This window comes from Rhopalosiphum padi, chromosome 3 (genome assembly GCF_020882245.1).
Source record: "Rhopalosiphum padi isolate XX-2018 chromosome 3, ASM2088224v1, whole genome shotgun sequence".
Classification (NCBI taxonomy): Eukaryota; Metazoa; Arthropoda; class Insecta; order Hemiptera; family Aphididae; genus Rhopalosiphum; species Rhopalosiphum padi.
The window spans coordinates 31,539,016-31,557,898 of record NC_083599.1 but is presented as its reverse complement, the minus strand read 5'-3'; the positions used below and the strand labels follow the sequence as shown (position 1 = coordinate 31,557,898).

At 28.3% G+C, this 18,883-nt stretch overlaps 1 protein-coding gene across 2 annotated transcripts in view; it reads left to right on the top strand.

The window, feature by feature from the left end:
- LOC132924210 (dual specificity calcium/calmodulin-dependent 3',5'-cyclic nucleotide phosphodiesterase 1-like) overlaps positions 1 to 18,883 on the top strand; it is a 175,071-nt gene that overhangs the window by 139,125 nt on the left and 17,063 nt on the right. For both annotated transcript variants that reach the window (XM_060988379.1, XM_060988378.1), the window contains one exon: positions 66 to 200. In XM_060988379.1, the coding sequence (XP_060844362.1) occupies positions 66 to 200 (135 nt within the window). The remainder of the gene's footprint in view (positions 1 to 65; positions 201 to 18,883) is intronic.

The window sequence follows — 18,883 nt, the reverse complement described above, 5'->3', positions numbered from 1 at the left end:
TAATATTATCATATATGTACTATTTTTGTGTGTTTGTTGTTTTTGTTTATTATCATAACCATCAGTAATTGCGATATGAAAAATAGCCAAGAGGAAATGGAGGAAATTTCGAAATCACCAGTACCGTCAACTTCATCGGCCGCTGCAACTACTTCGCCAGTTATTCGACAAAAACGACTCCGTGCACCCATATGGGCAAGGTTGTTGAACATTATAATATAGTCATTATTTACCTTAAAAATGTTGTGTGGCTTTTGCTAGATGTATTTTATATGCGTGCATGTTAATCGGCGTTTTCTAAATTCGTCAGCATCACTTTGGTGTCCACATATTATGATTTGTTTTGTAGCCTTCAATGGTTAGATATTTTTTATTCTACATAATATTGTATTAAATTATTATTAGTTTATAAAATACTTGTTTACCAAAACATACCTTGGTCACATTTAAGGACGTTATCGTGATTTTTGATTCTCAGTTAACTTCTAAAGGTAGGTAGTTAAGTAGTTCCATGAGCGCAGGTATTATCAGAATAGTTAGTGAATTGCATAATGCATTTAAAGTTGTCTAGTACACGAATCGTATGTTAGTAATATTAGTAAGACATAGTATTATAATATGTACATGTGAAACAGTATGATTTTCTTGGTAAAAATTATTTGGAAATTTGAATTTGAATTAATTTCAGAAGAATTTTATAAATATTCCATTAAAGCTTATGAACTTAATAGTTATTTTAAATTCATTTTTAACATAATACAACTGGTAATCGTTTTTAAAAATAATTTGGTTCCATAAATCGGTATCATGAATTACAAATATTTTCATAAAATGTTAAATGTGTATTTTAAATTAACAATTTTTAAGATAATGTTAAAATTATTTTACTTATTTAAATATCATTTTATTTGATATTCATAATACATTAATATCACAAATAGTTTAGACAAGTGACAGGTGTAAAATTAAATAAAGTAGACAAAATTATATTTCTAATTTATTTCATTAAGTCTGATTACAAATATAATTATTTTTTAGCAATAAGTAACTTTTTTTATAAATTGTTTGAATATCATACTTCGATATACCACAACAAATTGTTTCAATAATAATATAAATAAATAACGCAAAATAGGTATATAATATTTTCATTTTCCATTAAATTGCCAAAGAAAATATAAACAAAAGTGGCAAACATAACCTACAATATTAGTTTCCGTGTGAAATTAAATATACACTGAAATGTATGCGTTTACATTACATACATAAATCAGCTGAAAGTTTTTAATTAACTAATCAACTCAAAAATATCCCAAACACAAACACGTAATTCGATAGCCATCCGTTAAGCATTATTATTTTTATAAAACATAATTTTTAGCACCAGTTTTTGTTTGAATTTCAACCAAATAACACTTGTGTAGTCTTATTATTGCGTCTTAGTGTTGAATATTCCGATAGAAGTGACAATCTACGAGTCTTATCGTCTTAGTTGGTAATATGCCTATCTGATATTTTCATTATATTAGTATTTTATAATAAGTTTATTAAAAAAAAAAAAATAACAATAATTTATTATAAGTGGTTTCAGCATAACCACCTTAAATATATCATTCTAAACATTATTGTAGTCTAAATAACCTGTTAAACTAATAAACTATAATAATCACTCAAATTGCCAAATAAATAATAGATGGTGAATAAATTAACAGTTTTTTTTCATTAAATAACGAGTATTACAATACAAATTACAATTTTCATTTTATTTTGGTTATAATATAATACCTTCATTTGGCAGTGAGAAAAACACAATGGGGATTATTTGTGTAAATCAGTAATAAACACTTTTTCTGTATCTAATATATATCTATCGGAGTATATTTTATTGCTAATATTATAGACTAAAAATTATGATACTAAAAAAACGATGAACAGTACTTAATTCCGTATAAATAAATCTTTGCTCATTTTTTTTAGAGAATAATTGGTGTACATAAGTATAATAAGTATATAAGTGGCAAAGCAGAAGGGACTGAATTATAAATGTGCGTTAATTTTATACTTTGCTCCGGGTAAAAAATATACTAGATCCGGTACTGATAATTTGTTAAACATTATATTATCTGTAAAATTATAGAAATATTCAAAATATACGAAATTCTATTGATATCTGAACGTATTTTATGTTCCATCTAATCAGTTAAATTGAAATAAAAAAAATAGTTTAACTTCCTCACACCCACCCACCATAGATAGTTATAATCTCGAAAACTACTTTGGTCTAAACCCAAAAACTGGATTACCAAAGTACTTTAAGCCCAAAGAAAAACGTTTACCTATTACGTCGCCAATAATTATCAAGCTAAAGTTATGTGATTTCGATTTTATAAGTTCTACTAATAATATATCTTCTGACAAATAACAACTTTTTGTAAACAATTATTTATAAATGAATAAGACATATTGAAATCTATTCGAATCGATCACCGTTTCGTTTGAATAAGTCTTATATAGGCGATGACACAGCAACTTTATTCCTCGACCCGCGACCGTGATACCTATATTACTCTTTCAGAAATATAAACAATACAGCTTTGCTTTTCGGAAATATCAATATCTCAATCCCCTTATAATGGCACGGGACACAAAAACAGCAATGCACAAAAAAATACACAGTGCAAGATAACAATCACAGAAATATGTAAATAAATAATAAAACATTTAATGTCAACTCCCAAAAGAATCTATACCGTTTTCGTGTGGACATCCTGTCGTGCCTACCCATCGTTCAAATATAGATAGAAAAAACATAATAGTCATACTTATACTTAGATAGTATACAAAAGATAGTGTTTTTGGAAAAATTTTGAATACTTAATCATATACGTATACAAATAGTATTAAAAACTATATTCTTAAATCACAACACGATAATATGTCTGGAGCATTAATTAATCCTTTAAATAAATTTTAAAATGTAATTTTATTTACGCTCGTAATTTAAATAAGAGGTTAAACAATAATAGGTTTAATTTTAATGATGTACATTGATTAGTTTACAATGACAACTTAATTTTTTTAAATAATATAATATTATAAATGATAGTTTTATTTCCAATTGGACTATAACATAATGTACTTTCAAAAAAAAAAAAAAAAAATCAATTCATTTTCATTTTATAAATTGCGTACGTCAACATTTCAAAATAATTTAATACTAATAATAATATCAGAATTTTCTTTTGAAGGAATTGTACCGACCATTTTCAAAAAGTTCAATATAGTCAATATTCTAAAAGCGTGCGTACGTGTCATGAAAATGTGTGCGTAGTATATGATGATTAGTGTATATTACTGAAATAAGAGAGTGCTCCGGCAGGTCCACGCACACACAGATGTCGACAACGAGCTATCTAAATATTAAATATTTACTTATTCTCTTCTTAAAAAAAGTATGAATATTTTGCAAATTGTTTTAACGTTGAACTAGTTATTTAAATAGAAACTGTTAAATTTTTGAAAACATTTGAATTCGCCATGAAGTTTTCTTAAATTAATTATATTATGTCCAATATTATGAACATAAAATAATGTTTCAATATTCAAAATGTAGAGATTTATAAAGATATATTTTTTAAAAGTTTTAGAGTTTGATTTCAAAAAAGGAGAAAAATAATTTTTATGTTAACTTCATAATAAATTAAATAGATTTTTTTTAGATTACTAGTATAATCGGTACAATTGACATAAGATTGATTTATTTTAATTGGAAACCAAACCAAAATCTAATATTTATTTGTGTTGGTAATAAATTGAATAATTAAATATTAGAACATGAATTAATATGAGTAATAATTTTTATGAAATATAATACTAATACTAAAATAACAAATATGTCTAAATGTATATGATAACAACAATTCATACTTTTAAAAACACTTAAGTAAAAAAATTTTTAATTAAAGCTTTATCGATAACATTTAAATTACCGAATTAAAAATAAACCAAATACTTACTTTTTATAATTATTCAGTTAATAGGGAATATAATAATATTTTTGGAATAGTATCTTTATAATCTATTCGAATATTAATTAACACTTTTAAATAGTATTTTACTCATGTATGTTGAAACTCCATAAATAAATCGACCTAAGTTACTTAAAACAAAGATTTGCTCTAGATTGTATTATTGGAGTCGAACTCGTGACAAACTCAATTAAATGCTTGCACTTGACGCATCAGTATAATATACTCGTGGAAAATAACATTTTCTCAATTAAAATATATTCTCAAACATTACTAATACAAAATAAAACAATAATGAATTTCGTAAGAATATCAATGGCAATAATTTGTTTTCCAAGGATTGGTAATTCAAGTATAAGGTCCAACTCAAACGTAACATAAAAATTTGCATAACAAACTTCTCCAATTACGTTTTTTTTTTCATTTACAATTTTTGCAATTTTACAATTCGTTTTAATTAACTTGGCCGGTTAATGTTTACTGAAGTTTTTCCACAATACTCGACAACATAATTTACATATATTGCAATATAATTTTATGTAAATTATTGATGTTTATATAATGTACATTTTTAATATATTACTTATTATTACTTAAAAAAAAAAACCACGAAAATATACTTTAATTTAATTTAAAACTTACCAAAGCGTTATAGCTATCAAATTTATTTTTAGTGTTTTGTTTCGAATATAATATACATATGTGACTAACGAGGATTGAAATAGTAATTTAATATAAACATGTTGTGTATAAAATAAATTAACAATATGACACAAAAAAATAATAACAATAATAATAATAATTAAAAACGTATTATTATCCAAAACCATTATAAAACAAATTGGCTTGAATTGTTTTTAAAATCAGATAATGGTGGCGTTTAAATTCAATATGGCACTACACGTCTACACCTTTAATATACTTGCCCTAGATTATTACCCACGCGTGAATAATGTTAGGTTTTTTTATGTGCAAATAATCAATATAAAATTAAAACTCCAATACACTATATTTTTAGGTACATACTGCAGTATTGGGAAAATCTATAAAAGTTAAATGCTAACGATTATTTTAATTTTTTTTTATAGTTTATACAAATTTCGTTTTTAAAAACGCTTATTTATACATTTATAATTAACACCAAACCCAACAGTTTAAATCATAATATTTATTTGTTATTCCATCTATATACATAATATAGCTCGTATAAAAATATTCATTTTTTTATCACTACATGATTACTAAAAATATAAAACTCATATTAATTGATATCCGAAAATAAAAAATCGATTTCATAATATCTGTATAAGAAATCTAAATTATATATTTGCCTTTCACTGTGATCAACATGACACGTGTAATTATATGCGTTAAAAATCATATCCTCACAATATACATTATACATTTTCCAAGTTTATTACAAGAGGATATGACGACGTTTTCGACAATTAGAAAAAACTCGTATGTACTTAATCATTTTCTTTCGGACGCTTTACCTTTCCTTTCCTGACGATACCATTAGACATTCGAACATATAATCAAGCTGTCAGAATATAAAATATGATGGGCTGAAACCAAACGCAACAAGTGTAGACAAAAGTGTATTTGACATTAAATCTTTAAACTCACAAAATACACGAAATATATATATATATATATATTACGCCGAATTTATAAATATTTTGCTGATTTCATGAAATCAGCAACGTTGTTGCCGAATATGTGAAATCGGCAACTCAAAATGCATAATACTGTCGATTGCGTGAAACCGGCAAGACCCTTCTTTAAACAAATTATAAAACATAATTTCATTTAAATAAAAATGTAAAACACCAGAAATATAATAAAATCAAATTTTAATGTGTAAAAATAAGTAAAAAAGAAATACGAAAATTATAACAATATATTTAAACATTTTGGTAATTATCGCCCCCCCCCCCTTAAAAGCCGCCCCTGATGGTCGGGGGGTATGCCAAATTACACATTATATCATTTTTTTTTTTTACATATTATGCACTTTCTAGATGTGCAATTCGTACAACAGGTACAACGTCGATATCCTTATCCGGTCCCAACTGACCCCAATCAACGAGTTCCCGTAATGAATATTCATTTGGTCGAACGTCGTCAGGGAACAGTACTTTGTAGTTAACGGTACCGCTTCAGCCATGTGCTTAGAATCTCTTCTTTAGTCCCGATACGAAATTTTCCATCTTTTTTCCCATCCGTGTTTTTTAACCAAAAACTGCTTCATGTGGAGTAATCTTTATGGCTTCGTGATAATATGTAGTATTATAACACCCCATTGTACAAAGGCGATACCGTAACCACTCCGCAGTTTTTTTTTTTTTTATCCCACACACCTTTCACAATTAGCAATGTAAACTTTTACAGTAGCCATTGTAATATTAGAATAATGTTCCATTATTTTCATGTGTGTTTTTGTCTCACCTTTATGTCTACTGGCCGCATGCGTATCGCGGATAATAATATAGGGAAACTACTCTCGATTACTTCCATAATACGTTGACGAGCGCTTCCATTGCACTCGTCGAACTACCTCGATTAAATTGAATTTCTCGCGGACATGATAATACCACCTATCCTTATTTATAGAAGCGTTATCAGTTAAAATTTTAATAGTTTCGGCATCTCTTTCTGCTGTCCATTTATAGTCCATAGTTACTTAAAAATAATTAAAATACTAATCTCGCAACGTAAGCACACTTATCGAACCGTTCGCCGTTCGTACTTCACACACTGTTAGCTAGTTCACCAGATGAATCGAAGACTGAACATTAAACATGTAGCCATGTAGGTAATGTTTGTAGTTACTACATTATTTTATCAAAGCAATAAATAGGCCTCAGTAACCAAGATAAAATGCTTGTAGCAGTGGTGTAGCCAGGGTTTTTTTTCTGGGAGAGGGGGGCTGATAAATTTTCGTAAAATACATTTTAATAGCTATGATGATCATATGCAATAAAGATTAAGGCGTGGTTATATCGATCAACACGCGTGCAATTATTGTTTATTTATATGCCACTATTTGTACTATTATGATGTCTTAGTGATGTGTTACCGAATTCTTGCAATCGGCAGAAAAAAGTTTGCCTAATTCACGAAATCAGCAATCAAAATTTGCCGATTTTGTAAATTCGGTTGCAAATTGCCGATTTCACGGCAACAACAATGCTGATTTCATCAAATCGGCGATTTCATAAATTCAGCGTAACATATATATTTAATACGTTTTTAACGATACAATTTAAAAAACGGAAAAGTCGGCTTTGCTGTATAGCAGGTGTCGAGTGTACCCTTTAGTCACTGAAAATTTCACTGTTAAGGGTATGTAAAATTCAAAATAAATTATAAATAATTGTAAACGAAAAACTATCTTAAGCAGAGACGATATGTCAGCTTTTATTTCTAAAAATAAGTATTTGTTAATATATTATTTGCATTACTATATAAGTAACACGATGAGTTCATCTAAGTTTTGCAAAAAAAAAAGCCACGTGTTATATTATATCATAATATTATTATAATATTATTGCACAAAATATATATTTCTAGGAATTTGACACCTTCCTCCTCCCCGCGCCAAATATTCAAAGTTTCAAACTAGATCCAATTTTCAGTCTTGATACCAGATACTACGCTCAATATTAATGATTTCAGTATTATTATTATTTTTTTATACATATGCTATAAAAAGTATGATGACAGACACAAAAATAAATAAATAAAACACAGATCGCTGTAAGACTAACAACTTCGTCGCTCCGCATAGAATATAAAATAACCACCGAAGAAGAAGTAGTTCCAAAGTTCCAATCATAAACATTATTGGTAACAGTCATTTTAGTATAAAACAAAAACAATATTTCCGGTGAATTTTTGAATCATACGTAATATTATGAACTTACATTTTTAAATTACAATATGTCATATTATACTCATAAAATAACTCGCCTAAAAATTTAAATATTGTAAAAACCTACTTTATACGAATCCCATCTCAGATATAATAGTAATTGCAATAATGATATAGAAATTTCGTCCGGATTTTTCTGAAAAAAAATAAAAAAAATCACTTATTAATAATTAACAAAAATGATTTTTAGATATTGAAAACAAATTGTTTTTACTATTGATCATTTTAATATAATTATTAATTTGTATAAATTTATAAATCAAATTTTTTTTAAATTGGTTTTTGAATTTCTAAAAAAAATATATGTGTATAATATATTATAAGTAAATATTTACTAAAATATATTGTTGTTATTAAAATTTCTATATTTGTGATTGCATTGACTTATTAGATATTTTTTAACGTTTTCAAACAGAAAAGCTCTCCTATTATCGGCTAAAATTAACTTTATATCGAAAATGAACGTTCCACGTCAACGGGTGTAATTGGAGCATACTTGAATACTTTTTTTTAATAAACCAACTCGAATAGTTAGTAGTTACATCGTTTTGGATCTTTTCAAATTATTTTTATTGAGTATTTATAAATCACATTAATATGCAACATTTTTATATGAGATAGCTACACAAATAGTATTACTATACTCTAAACACATTTTTGAAATTAATCATTCAACATTCAACACGTTGAGTAATTACAAAAAATTATTAAAAATCGTTGAATATTCGTCAATATTATAATTTATAACTATCATCTATTGAAAATCACTTTGAAATGCATGAAATAAATGTGCACATATAGTAAGTTTTAGATTGTGCTTCGTTAACCATCGTGCACTTTTCTGTTTTAAATGATTATAGAATGAGTTTAATTTTGAATGTTGTTATGGGTAGTGAACAAAATAAAATATTTTATATAGTTTATGTTTTAAACAATATTTTTAATGCATATAATTAATAATTGTTAATTACGAAGTAATATTTTTAACCTACCCTTAGTAATACATACTATTCAATATTGCTATTGACAGTTCTATAATTCTACATTACAAGGACAGGATAGTAATATAATATTTGTATCGAATGCAATTAGTTTAATCATTTAAAATGATTTTAACGTAATTAATATATTTTTAAAAATATTATCTAGACTCAATTCGTATAAAATAGAGTTCAGGTGCCATTCGTTTGCTGTGTAAAAATCGACATACCGAAACATATAATTGTTTACCTAGAGATATAGGTTTTATTTTTTATAATTAAACTACTTAAATTTACTTTGATATAAAAATATATTTTACGATACAAAATTGTTTGAGCTGTTATATTTGTAAGACCAATAGAATACTTACGAACTAATGAGACTTAAAAATTCTAAAAATCATAATTTAAATAAATGTTTAATTAAAGGACAATTTGGGCGTGAGTAAACAGCTAGCTAGTATATCGCCCAGTATATTAAGTCTACAAACGAGAACCGAGTATAATAATTTTTCGTTGTATGAAACATAAGTAACATTCATCGTCCTTTTTGTTCGTACTATTCGTTTTCATTTTAAACATTTACTTTTGGTATAGCTGAAAGTTCATGAGGTGAATATGTGTCTTAGGGATATAATTTCACCTTCCCAGTTTTGATCCATTTTTCACAAATAACGACATCACGAACTTACGTAAAAACTGTGTACCAAATGTTTTTCTTTCAGCCCAAGGAAAATTTAAAATGTTTATGTTGAAAAAGGTTTTGGCTCTTACTTTTTATGTTAGTATATGAATACAAATTTCGTATGCCTTACATACGGATAAAAGATTCAATGTTCAGTTATTACAATAATATATTAAATAGTACCGTATATTGCACATTAGATAAATACGTTACTCAACTATAAAACATAAATAGTTAGGTATAAAGAGTACAATTAATTTATCAATCTGTCAAAAGACTGTTCGATATAATTTTTTTAGTGTGCGCAAAAAAAAACTTAAAACGGATTGAATGATTTAAAACCAAAGTAGCAACGCGCCAATATGATTAAAATTGTCTAAAAAATATAAACAAATAATGAATACAATTTATTATCGCGTTTCCTTTTATTAGAAACTACTATTATAGTTTACATCATTATGCAAATATCTTTTTTCAACTAATTTCTATTTGAAGTATGTTTTCCGCAGATTACTGGCGTATTGAATGACTACAATATTGAAAAAAATTAATTATTTTATTTTTATATTATTTAAGATGACGAATTCGTAAGACCAATTTACTATAAATAAAATAAATAAAAGTTAGTACCTAATTTAGTTTTTCAATTTTTAAAAGCAATTTATATTACAAAGTAGCTAGATGATTATTAGGAATTTTTGTTGTTTAAATACTCCAACTAAAAAAAAATTAAATTTTTAGTTATCGTCAAAAATAATTAAATGTACCTTATTAATGAGTGAATGTATTCATTTTTAATAAGAAGAACGATTTTGAGCAGAGGCCGTCTGTTTATATTTACAAGGATATTTAATTATATATTTATATTTCTTAGTAATACGGTAGGTAGAATTAAATTTATCGCCAAAATCAAATTGCATATATTTCATAATAATTACTATAATATTACTAAGTAATTGTTATTAATTTTTAAGTCAATACTGACGTTTGTAGAACTACGTAAATAGATTCATGATACATATAACTTTAAATTAATTTAAATATATTGAAAATTGAGTTATGTATATAGTTAATAATCATAATGTATGTTGTGGTAAAATGTTTCATGTTATTACAAATAATTTATTTTTAAAATTTAAAACATTATTTTCCTTTTAAATATCCAATTTCGTAAGCGATTTAAATTGAAATATCTATAGAAAAATTTGTATATATGGATTATTAAGATTTTTAGGTTACTGTGATAGCAATTTGTAAATATTTTTGCATTCAATATTTAAACATTAGTTATTTAAATTGTATAAATGTATATTTATAACAACGAAATAGTTAATATATTTTCTTAATTTTAACAAATTTTATAAAAATTGAACATTTAACACTCAGTTTAGTACGACACTTGTTTCTATAAACTAATAATAGTTATAATGCAGAAGTCGTAAAATGAAAAAGTAAAATTGTTAACACATTAAGTAGGTACCTACCAGCAATTAATACATTATTATTAAAAATGCAATTTAAACCCTGTTAAATATTACACAAAACACCAAAATAATTGATTTGTTATATTGATATGGTTATATAGAACTATGTTTAATAAAATTTAATAATATAATTCTTATAAAAATTACCTATTTTTTATTTAGTTTTTAGTCACAAAAAATTACTTTATTGTTGTTATTAATTGTAGTGTCTATATTTAAAAAAAAACTTTTGATAAATGAGATCCATTGGATTTATTTATTTTTCCCTTGACTGGCTAATTCTTTTTTTTTTTAATTATGAGTTAATTTGCTTTATATAAAACTTTTACTAGGTAAATTAAGATAATTATCTCTTTTTTTATCTGACGTTGTGGTAACAACCAACAAATCATTAGAATTGTTTCTTTTCTTACTATAAGAACTTTTTCACTGTATTTCTTTTTAAAATAATTTTACAATAATTTGTGGAAGATAAATTTTTTTATTTCAAAACCTCATCAAATTATAAATTATTAACGTATTAATCCCATAAATAAAAAATGATTTGATTTGAATTTATATCGAATTTTCCTAATCTTAAAGAACAACTTGATAAATAATATTTTCGATCGTTCGAATTTTGGTGTAAAAACCAAATATATTTCGCAAATTCGTGTTTATTCTAATACTATACGGTAAGATTATTTATTAGATCTCTATTTCCAGATGCAAAAAATAAGAAATAAACACTGTGGTCAATATTATTAAACATTTTCTATCTACAGCTCAGTTATGCGATACCGTCTAGTCTATATCATGATCATACGATTTCCTAAAATATGTCGATCGGCCGCCGTCCGCGTCGTTAACGATTTGTGATCGTTTTCGCATTCAATGAAATCGATATTATCCACGACCGTTGCAGCGCAAAAAATAAACAGTTGGTCGTGAACGAATTGCGTGGCGTCACGAAGACGATTTCGATATTTTTCGTTATAGAATTATAATACTCGGCCGGGCTCGGACTCGATCTCTAGTCACGTGAACCGACCGCATTTGCTGTTGATACCGCCCGTGCCATATGACGTCTGAACTCTGCGACTACGTGACCAATGAGAAGTTTGGTCGCGCGTCGCATTAGTTTTCCAGCCGATTACGTCCGAGCCGTCTTGTCCGTGACTGGAAGGCGATAATGTCCTATAATATAATATGAATTATGAACCGCTCAGATTGCCGATGTCGTAGGAGGCTGTGCGTACAGTATTTGCGATTCAATAGGAACGAAACGACCGGGCACGATTTCGGCCGAGAGTGTTCGCCTTCTTTCGGAAAGTTGCAATTCGATACGAAACCACCACGACGACGGTTGGCCATGTATTCTAGAAGTATCACTGTCCCGGCAATCCGAACCCGAAATTGTTTGCCCAAACTCGTTTCAGAAAATCAATTCGTAACACGAAATTCGCGACGTCGTCGTATTGACGAAACGCCTTAACACGTCCTCCAAACCGTCCAAAACCGTACTCGGACAGTGACGCGAGTATGCCAGAGGAGTACCTATAGCCATTACAGTGTAAATTATCAGCCACCCGAACTCCGCGCAGGGCGCGCGCGTGCGCGTCAAAAGCGTTCCGTTTACTCTGTGGCGTCGGACAAGAAAATAAACTTTTCCGTCGACCCGCGGCAGATGCGACACGCGGCGCATAAACAAATACGATAAACGCGGCCCCGACGAGCGGCGGCGTAGCCGTCAATAGACGAGAATCGTCTCGCGCAGACTTGGGCCGTAAATAATAATTTTATTTCGTGCGCTGCGTTGTACTTCGCGTTACTCGCGTAGCATAATCATATGATAACATAATAATATATTATTTACCGGCACGCCGCCCGTCATAACGGCGTGTAAGCCCCGCATAACCGGATGAGCGCTAAAACTGTTTGGATTTAACTCGTTCTATACTACTGCGGCGACGGCCCAGACGATAAAGACGAACGCGATACGACGACGATGACGATAATAATAATTGTCGACCACTTGTTATCCGACTTATACCGGAAAAGCCCGGAGCCCCCGTACGTCGTGGGCTTCGCCCCCCCCCCCCCGAACGTATTATCTTTGAGTATAGATTGTGCATATATTTATTGTTATTGTAATACTAAACCGATCCGACAGCCGGTAAAACCGTTTTTGGCCTGTGGCATTAACTATCCCCGTCTGTGTGTGTGTGTGTGCCTGCCCGACATAATGTCGCAGTGCGACGAGCCGGTCAGTGGTACTATGGACGGGGTCGTTAATTCACTAATTCCCGGATTAGCGTCTCCGCGGAAACGGATTTCGCGTACAATTATTTTGACCCGATTGTCGTTGTGAGGGCCCGTAGCCGCGGGAGAAGGGCGTGGGGAGACTGCCCTTTGGCATCGGACTTTTGAATTATCACGTGTGTGCGAATGCTCCAGTTTTATGTTTTTATCAAGACTACAAATCACAGCTGTATTCTCCTCTACGAGATACGTTTTAACGATACGAGTATACAACTCCGACTCGGCGATAAAGAAAATTGTATTTGATGTGTAAAAATGAAAAATAGCCGTAGTGTGGCCCATTTAAAGTAATTAATCGTTTTTATTAACCTCCCCCCCTGTAATTTGAAACTTCTGAATATTTGGTCTGTATATACGATGTATTGTTATGTTTCGCAGTCTCCGCCAAGTGTATCATCGTTATGACGATAAAAAAAATCCCATAATTTCAAATTTTGATAAAAAATAGTATTTATTGGGCTATTGCTTTGTACTTTCGCTTTCGTCGTGCAAACTATTAACGAATTTATTTTACCAGTTTATGAATTATATTTCGTATTATTAAATTTATACACAGATCAATGAATATAATTATAATATAATTATAAATGAATTCGCTTCATAATGGTTAGAAAAGTGAATAAAAAATAATCTATAATTTTGGAAATAATGTTATTGACCCGAAAAAAATTGCACCGCATGAATTATAATAAAAACATTATTTTGGTATAATGCATTATAATACTTGGCATTTTGTATTTATTTGAAACGTATTTTATGGGGACTGTAGGACAAAACCCCCTCGAGTGTTGTATGCGTCAACTATATATATATTACTCAAGCCCCCCCCGGTCACAAACAATAAGTAAAAAGAAGCTCAAGTCGTTCCCGCGGATCGTATAACGTAACAACTTCGTGATAGTTGTTGTTTCACTCCACCGCGCATTTTTAATAGTTCACAGAAAATCTGAACTCGATTAATAATAATATACCTAATAATAACGTAACCATGTTTGGGGAATATTATATAGTTACGATAGGCCATCGGATTGTAATAATAATAATATCTTCTGAAGTAACACTATATAATATCCGCTTGCCGCAATTGTTCGTTACGTGCTCAATTTCCAGTACAATTGCCCAGGGACGAGGTTCTCGCTGGTTCTGTGTGGTCGAAATAAATACTTTTGCGGTGACCTTTTTATCACTCGAATGCATTCGTCTAAAATCAGCACCACTCTTCGACGACGATATATTCGCCTTGTCGTATGACTATTCTATTATTCACCGTGTTCTATTTTACTTATTTGCACACGTATGTACACGAATATAATTGCTTATAGTAATAGGCATGCGGTGTGTTCTCGGATTATGGCAATACTCTTAATATTTGAAATATATGCTGATGCTACGACGATAGTTAAACTACATAAAACAAACTAAAATTTACTGCAAAGTTTAAAGTTATTAATTTAAATTTAAATTCTTATTTGTGTTTGTCACACTAGTTAAAAATTTTATGTAGACAAATTTAGCAAATAAAACAAATGACTCTTAATCAACTCCTTTAAAGTCACAATTATTTTTTTAATAGTATATAATATACAGGATAAGCCCTTTAAACATAATAAAAGATACCTACTATATTAGGCCTATTGTATGATTTTCAATTACAGAATGAGTATCTACACTAGTTACAGTTTGAGACTATAACAGAACTTAATAATTATCGCTAACTTATCTTAAATGTAATAACTTGAATGCAATAAATAAAAATTTGAAAATAATAATTAATTCACAACTTTCAATTCATATAAACGCAATATTTTACATTTCAAAAACATATGCGTTAAATGAAATACCATATAGATCATATAGCCATATAAATACTTAAATAAACATATAATAATAATAAATTGTACAACAAGTAATATCATGTTCTCATAAAAATATTACGGGATGATACTTTATAATTCACGAATAAATGTAAAAACTGTGCATATTTTTTTTAAATAAAATAATATTTCTTCCTTTAATACGGAGGTCCCTAAATTCGTATCACAAAGTATTGAAGTCATCTCACCCTCAGACTGAATACCCGCAATCAGATCGAGATCGTATCGTAAACTTCACTACTATCAGTAATGGGCAGAAGCAATTTTAGTAGTATGACCGTTTGACGAGAGTTGCAACAAAAATATCATTATTTTCATTATCGTTATTACTAAGCGGAAGTTTATGGATTGACTTCCGGAAAAGTCACAACGAGTGACCATAGTTTATAATGATAATATAATATAATTATACTTTAATGTAGAACGACAAACTCACGGCTGAAAAAAAAAACCAAATAATTAGTAAATTTATATACCTACACGTGACATTATCCGAGGCCAACGACGTATAGTAATCAATTACCACCGATTGCAATTAAGGCGGTTCCTCGGAGACGCAATATGTACATCACTCTTCTCATCGCCCTTGTAATATCAATGCTATTATTATCATAATCATCGTCATTATCGTCATTGTATCGATGTTCGCGATAGTATTCGGGCCACTTAGTTATCACTCAGCACTGTAATATTTGTAACGATTCAATTTAGGAGGGTTTATACATAAATAACATGATATAAATGTAATGTAAATGGGCGACGGAAAACCAAATTAGGCTCAATGTTTTCATCAAAAAAAAAATCGAAATATATAGAATTAAATGAAAGAAAAACTTTTCCGGTTATAATAATAATTGTATTCAAAGTATTCGACAAAAATGTCGAGATATCAACGTTCGGCGAGCGTAGTCTACTGCGTAATAAATATTGGATATCCGATTGAAAACTTCTTTTACGAGCTTAATATTTTTGACAGTTTTTATACGTTGATGAATACAACCATCGACAGCGTGTTTACTATGCGCAGAATATTAGCCGTTTACGAACACATTATTGTATAAACAGACGGTCAAAACATTTTTTCAAAAAATCGGACGTCACAGACGAAAAAATATTGAACGTACCGATATAATATTAAATACAAGCTTAAATTATCATACAATATACGAATGTGATAATTGTATGGCGTGTACGTGCAGGTTTGCTGTCTACGACAGATACACATAAAATACTGAAGAGTTCTCGAAATGTATCTATTAAATTATCTTAAACATATTATTCGTATTTGACTTACACAATAAATTACGATTAAAAAAACAATTATAAAAACTATAACAATAAGGCTATAACGTGATTTTATTATAATCCCGAGGACAAATCACACTTTTGACAAACTTAAAAATATATTTTACTCGATAACTTTTCGAGGGGAATTATACTATTTAGTTATTAAACACTTACAAATTACGACATGAATTATAGATTCACGATAAACCTATTATAACATGAATAATCACATTTTAATTCCCTACTGCATTGCATGATAATACTATTTACATTTATTTAGCAAATAATTACAAAACACAAGTTGAGTTGATTTTGAATGTAAATGCAAAGCACTCATTTAGTCCCATAATACCTGATAACAATTAGTTAGTAATCACAATTATGAGATTTCTGTGGCTTTGTAGAGTTAAATGCTATTTAAAATATAGTTATTTCAGTTGTACTTGGTTAAGATAAAGAATTAATGATGTTATTCAAAATTTAACTTAACAACTTAACCTATCTCGTCATAAATGTTGAAGAGAATTAAATTTAACTGATAAATACGTGGAGATATCTTAAGTTACTCGTTTTTTTCGTCAACTTAAATCTATAGTACATGTTTCAATGTACCCAGCTGAATTGAGAAATTTAAATTTTTACCTTAATTGATACAATTTTCAAAATACTATCTTAATAATATATAATTAGATATGAGCTATAATAAAATATAATATAATATGAAAGAACCTTGATCCTAGATTTCTTTAATTTGATGTCTGTATGTATGATTTTAGGATCTATTCTTCAATTTTGTAAATTAAAAGAAATCATGATCAGTCACTACTAAATTAATTAGAAATAAACTTCTGCTATAAAGTGAATTGATCAATTTAATTTAAGTATTTTCAACATAATTCTATGATCAGAAAAATAAAATAGGTACATATTTTAAAAACTTTTATAAATTTTAAGTTTTTTTAGTAATCATATATTTTTCTACATCTTTATTACATTTTACAAATATTTTATTAAAAAACTCAAATATATCTTGAAAATAAATATCAATTAATTAATAAAATTAATAAAACAACAATTAATGTATGCTGTTTTAAATTCTTTGCGGAACGATTAAGTACCTATTATTTGTTTTACGACGATGTTAATTTGTATTTTTCTAGTAACACTTTGAAAGGTATTAAATGTGTTAAAATACTTTAGTTCAAACAATCAGTTGAGGAATTTCTAATACGTCTGTGTCAAGATTGAAAAATTCCAATAATTCACAAGACAATTTTTAAAAAGAATAATAAAATAAACTTACCACAAAAATACGATCAATTTTGTTACTTTTGAGAACTTAACCATAATTCAGAAAATACATTTCTTAAATATTTAAATTTTAATATTAAATTTATTCTATAAATATTTCATAGTTTTTATAATAGCTATAGCTCTATATAATATATACCTGTAAGTATAATATACTTATATAAAATACAAAAGCAGTTTATTAAACTCGAAAAATATTGTTTCATTTTAGATTGTGTACAAAATTAAGAATTTATTGGTCGTGCAATGTTTTTTTTCTTTTATATATAATCACTTTTTGAGAAAGAAGTAACTCTCCAAAAGTCTTTTATAAACCCTTCGATTGATTGAAAACATTCTTCTATTGTAGGTCATTTTTATAATTTCCCTGCGGTTTCAAGAAAATTGAGAAATATGATAAGCCTAACAGAAAAACTTGAGTTTGAAACCTGAGGAAAGAAACTTTAAGCATTATTGTAAAATTACTTAACTACCTACCAAGACTTAAAATGTTCATTGGTTAAATAATTTAGTATTGTACAGACGTTATGATGATCTAATCTTCAATTTATTCCGGCTATTTTTACAACAACGTTTCGTATTTTTTAGTTTTTATATCATATAACTCAGTATGTTCATCTTAGATAATTTTTATGAATACGGTAATCAATAGATAGTAACTGTAATGCAACACTAGATGGTAACGAGTTGATTCGATTCAAACAAATATCCTGCACGTACCGAGTTCATAATGTATTGGTCCTAAATAAATTAGTTCTAATGTTTTGTTTTTTTTTTTCGTGTTGTTGAATTATTTCTTTTCAATCTTTATAATTTTTACTATTTATTTAATAGTTAATTATCCGTGTATCGTATATACAAATATATTTTAGTCATTATTATTGATAATCCTAAATCCAACTTATCAAGTTCTCGGTACACATCACACACTTATATATATTGTGGTTAATATCGGGGTTGATATACCTATTAATTGCATCTCGGACCCTTGGGTTT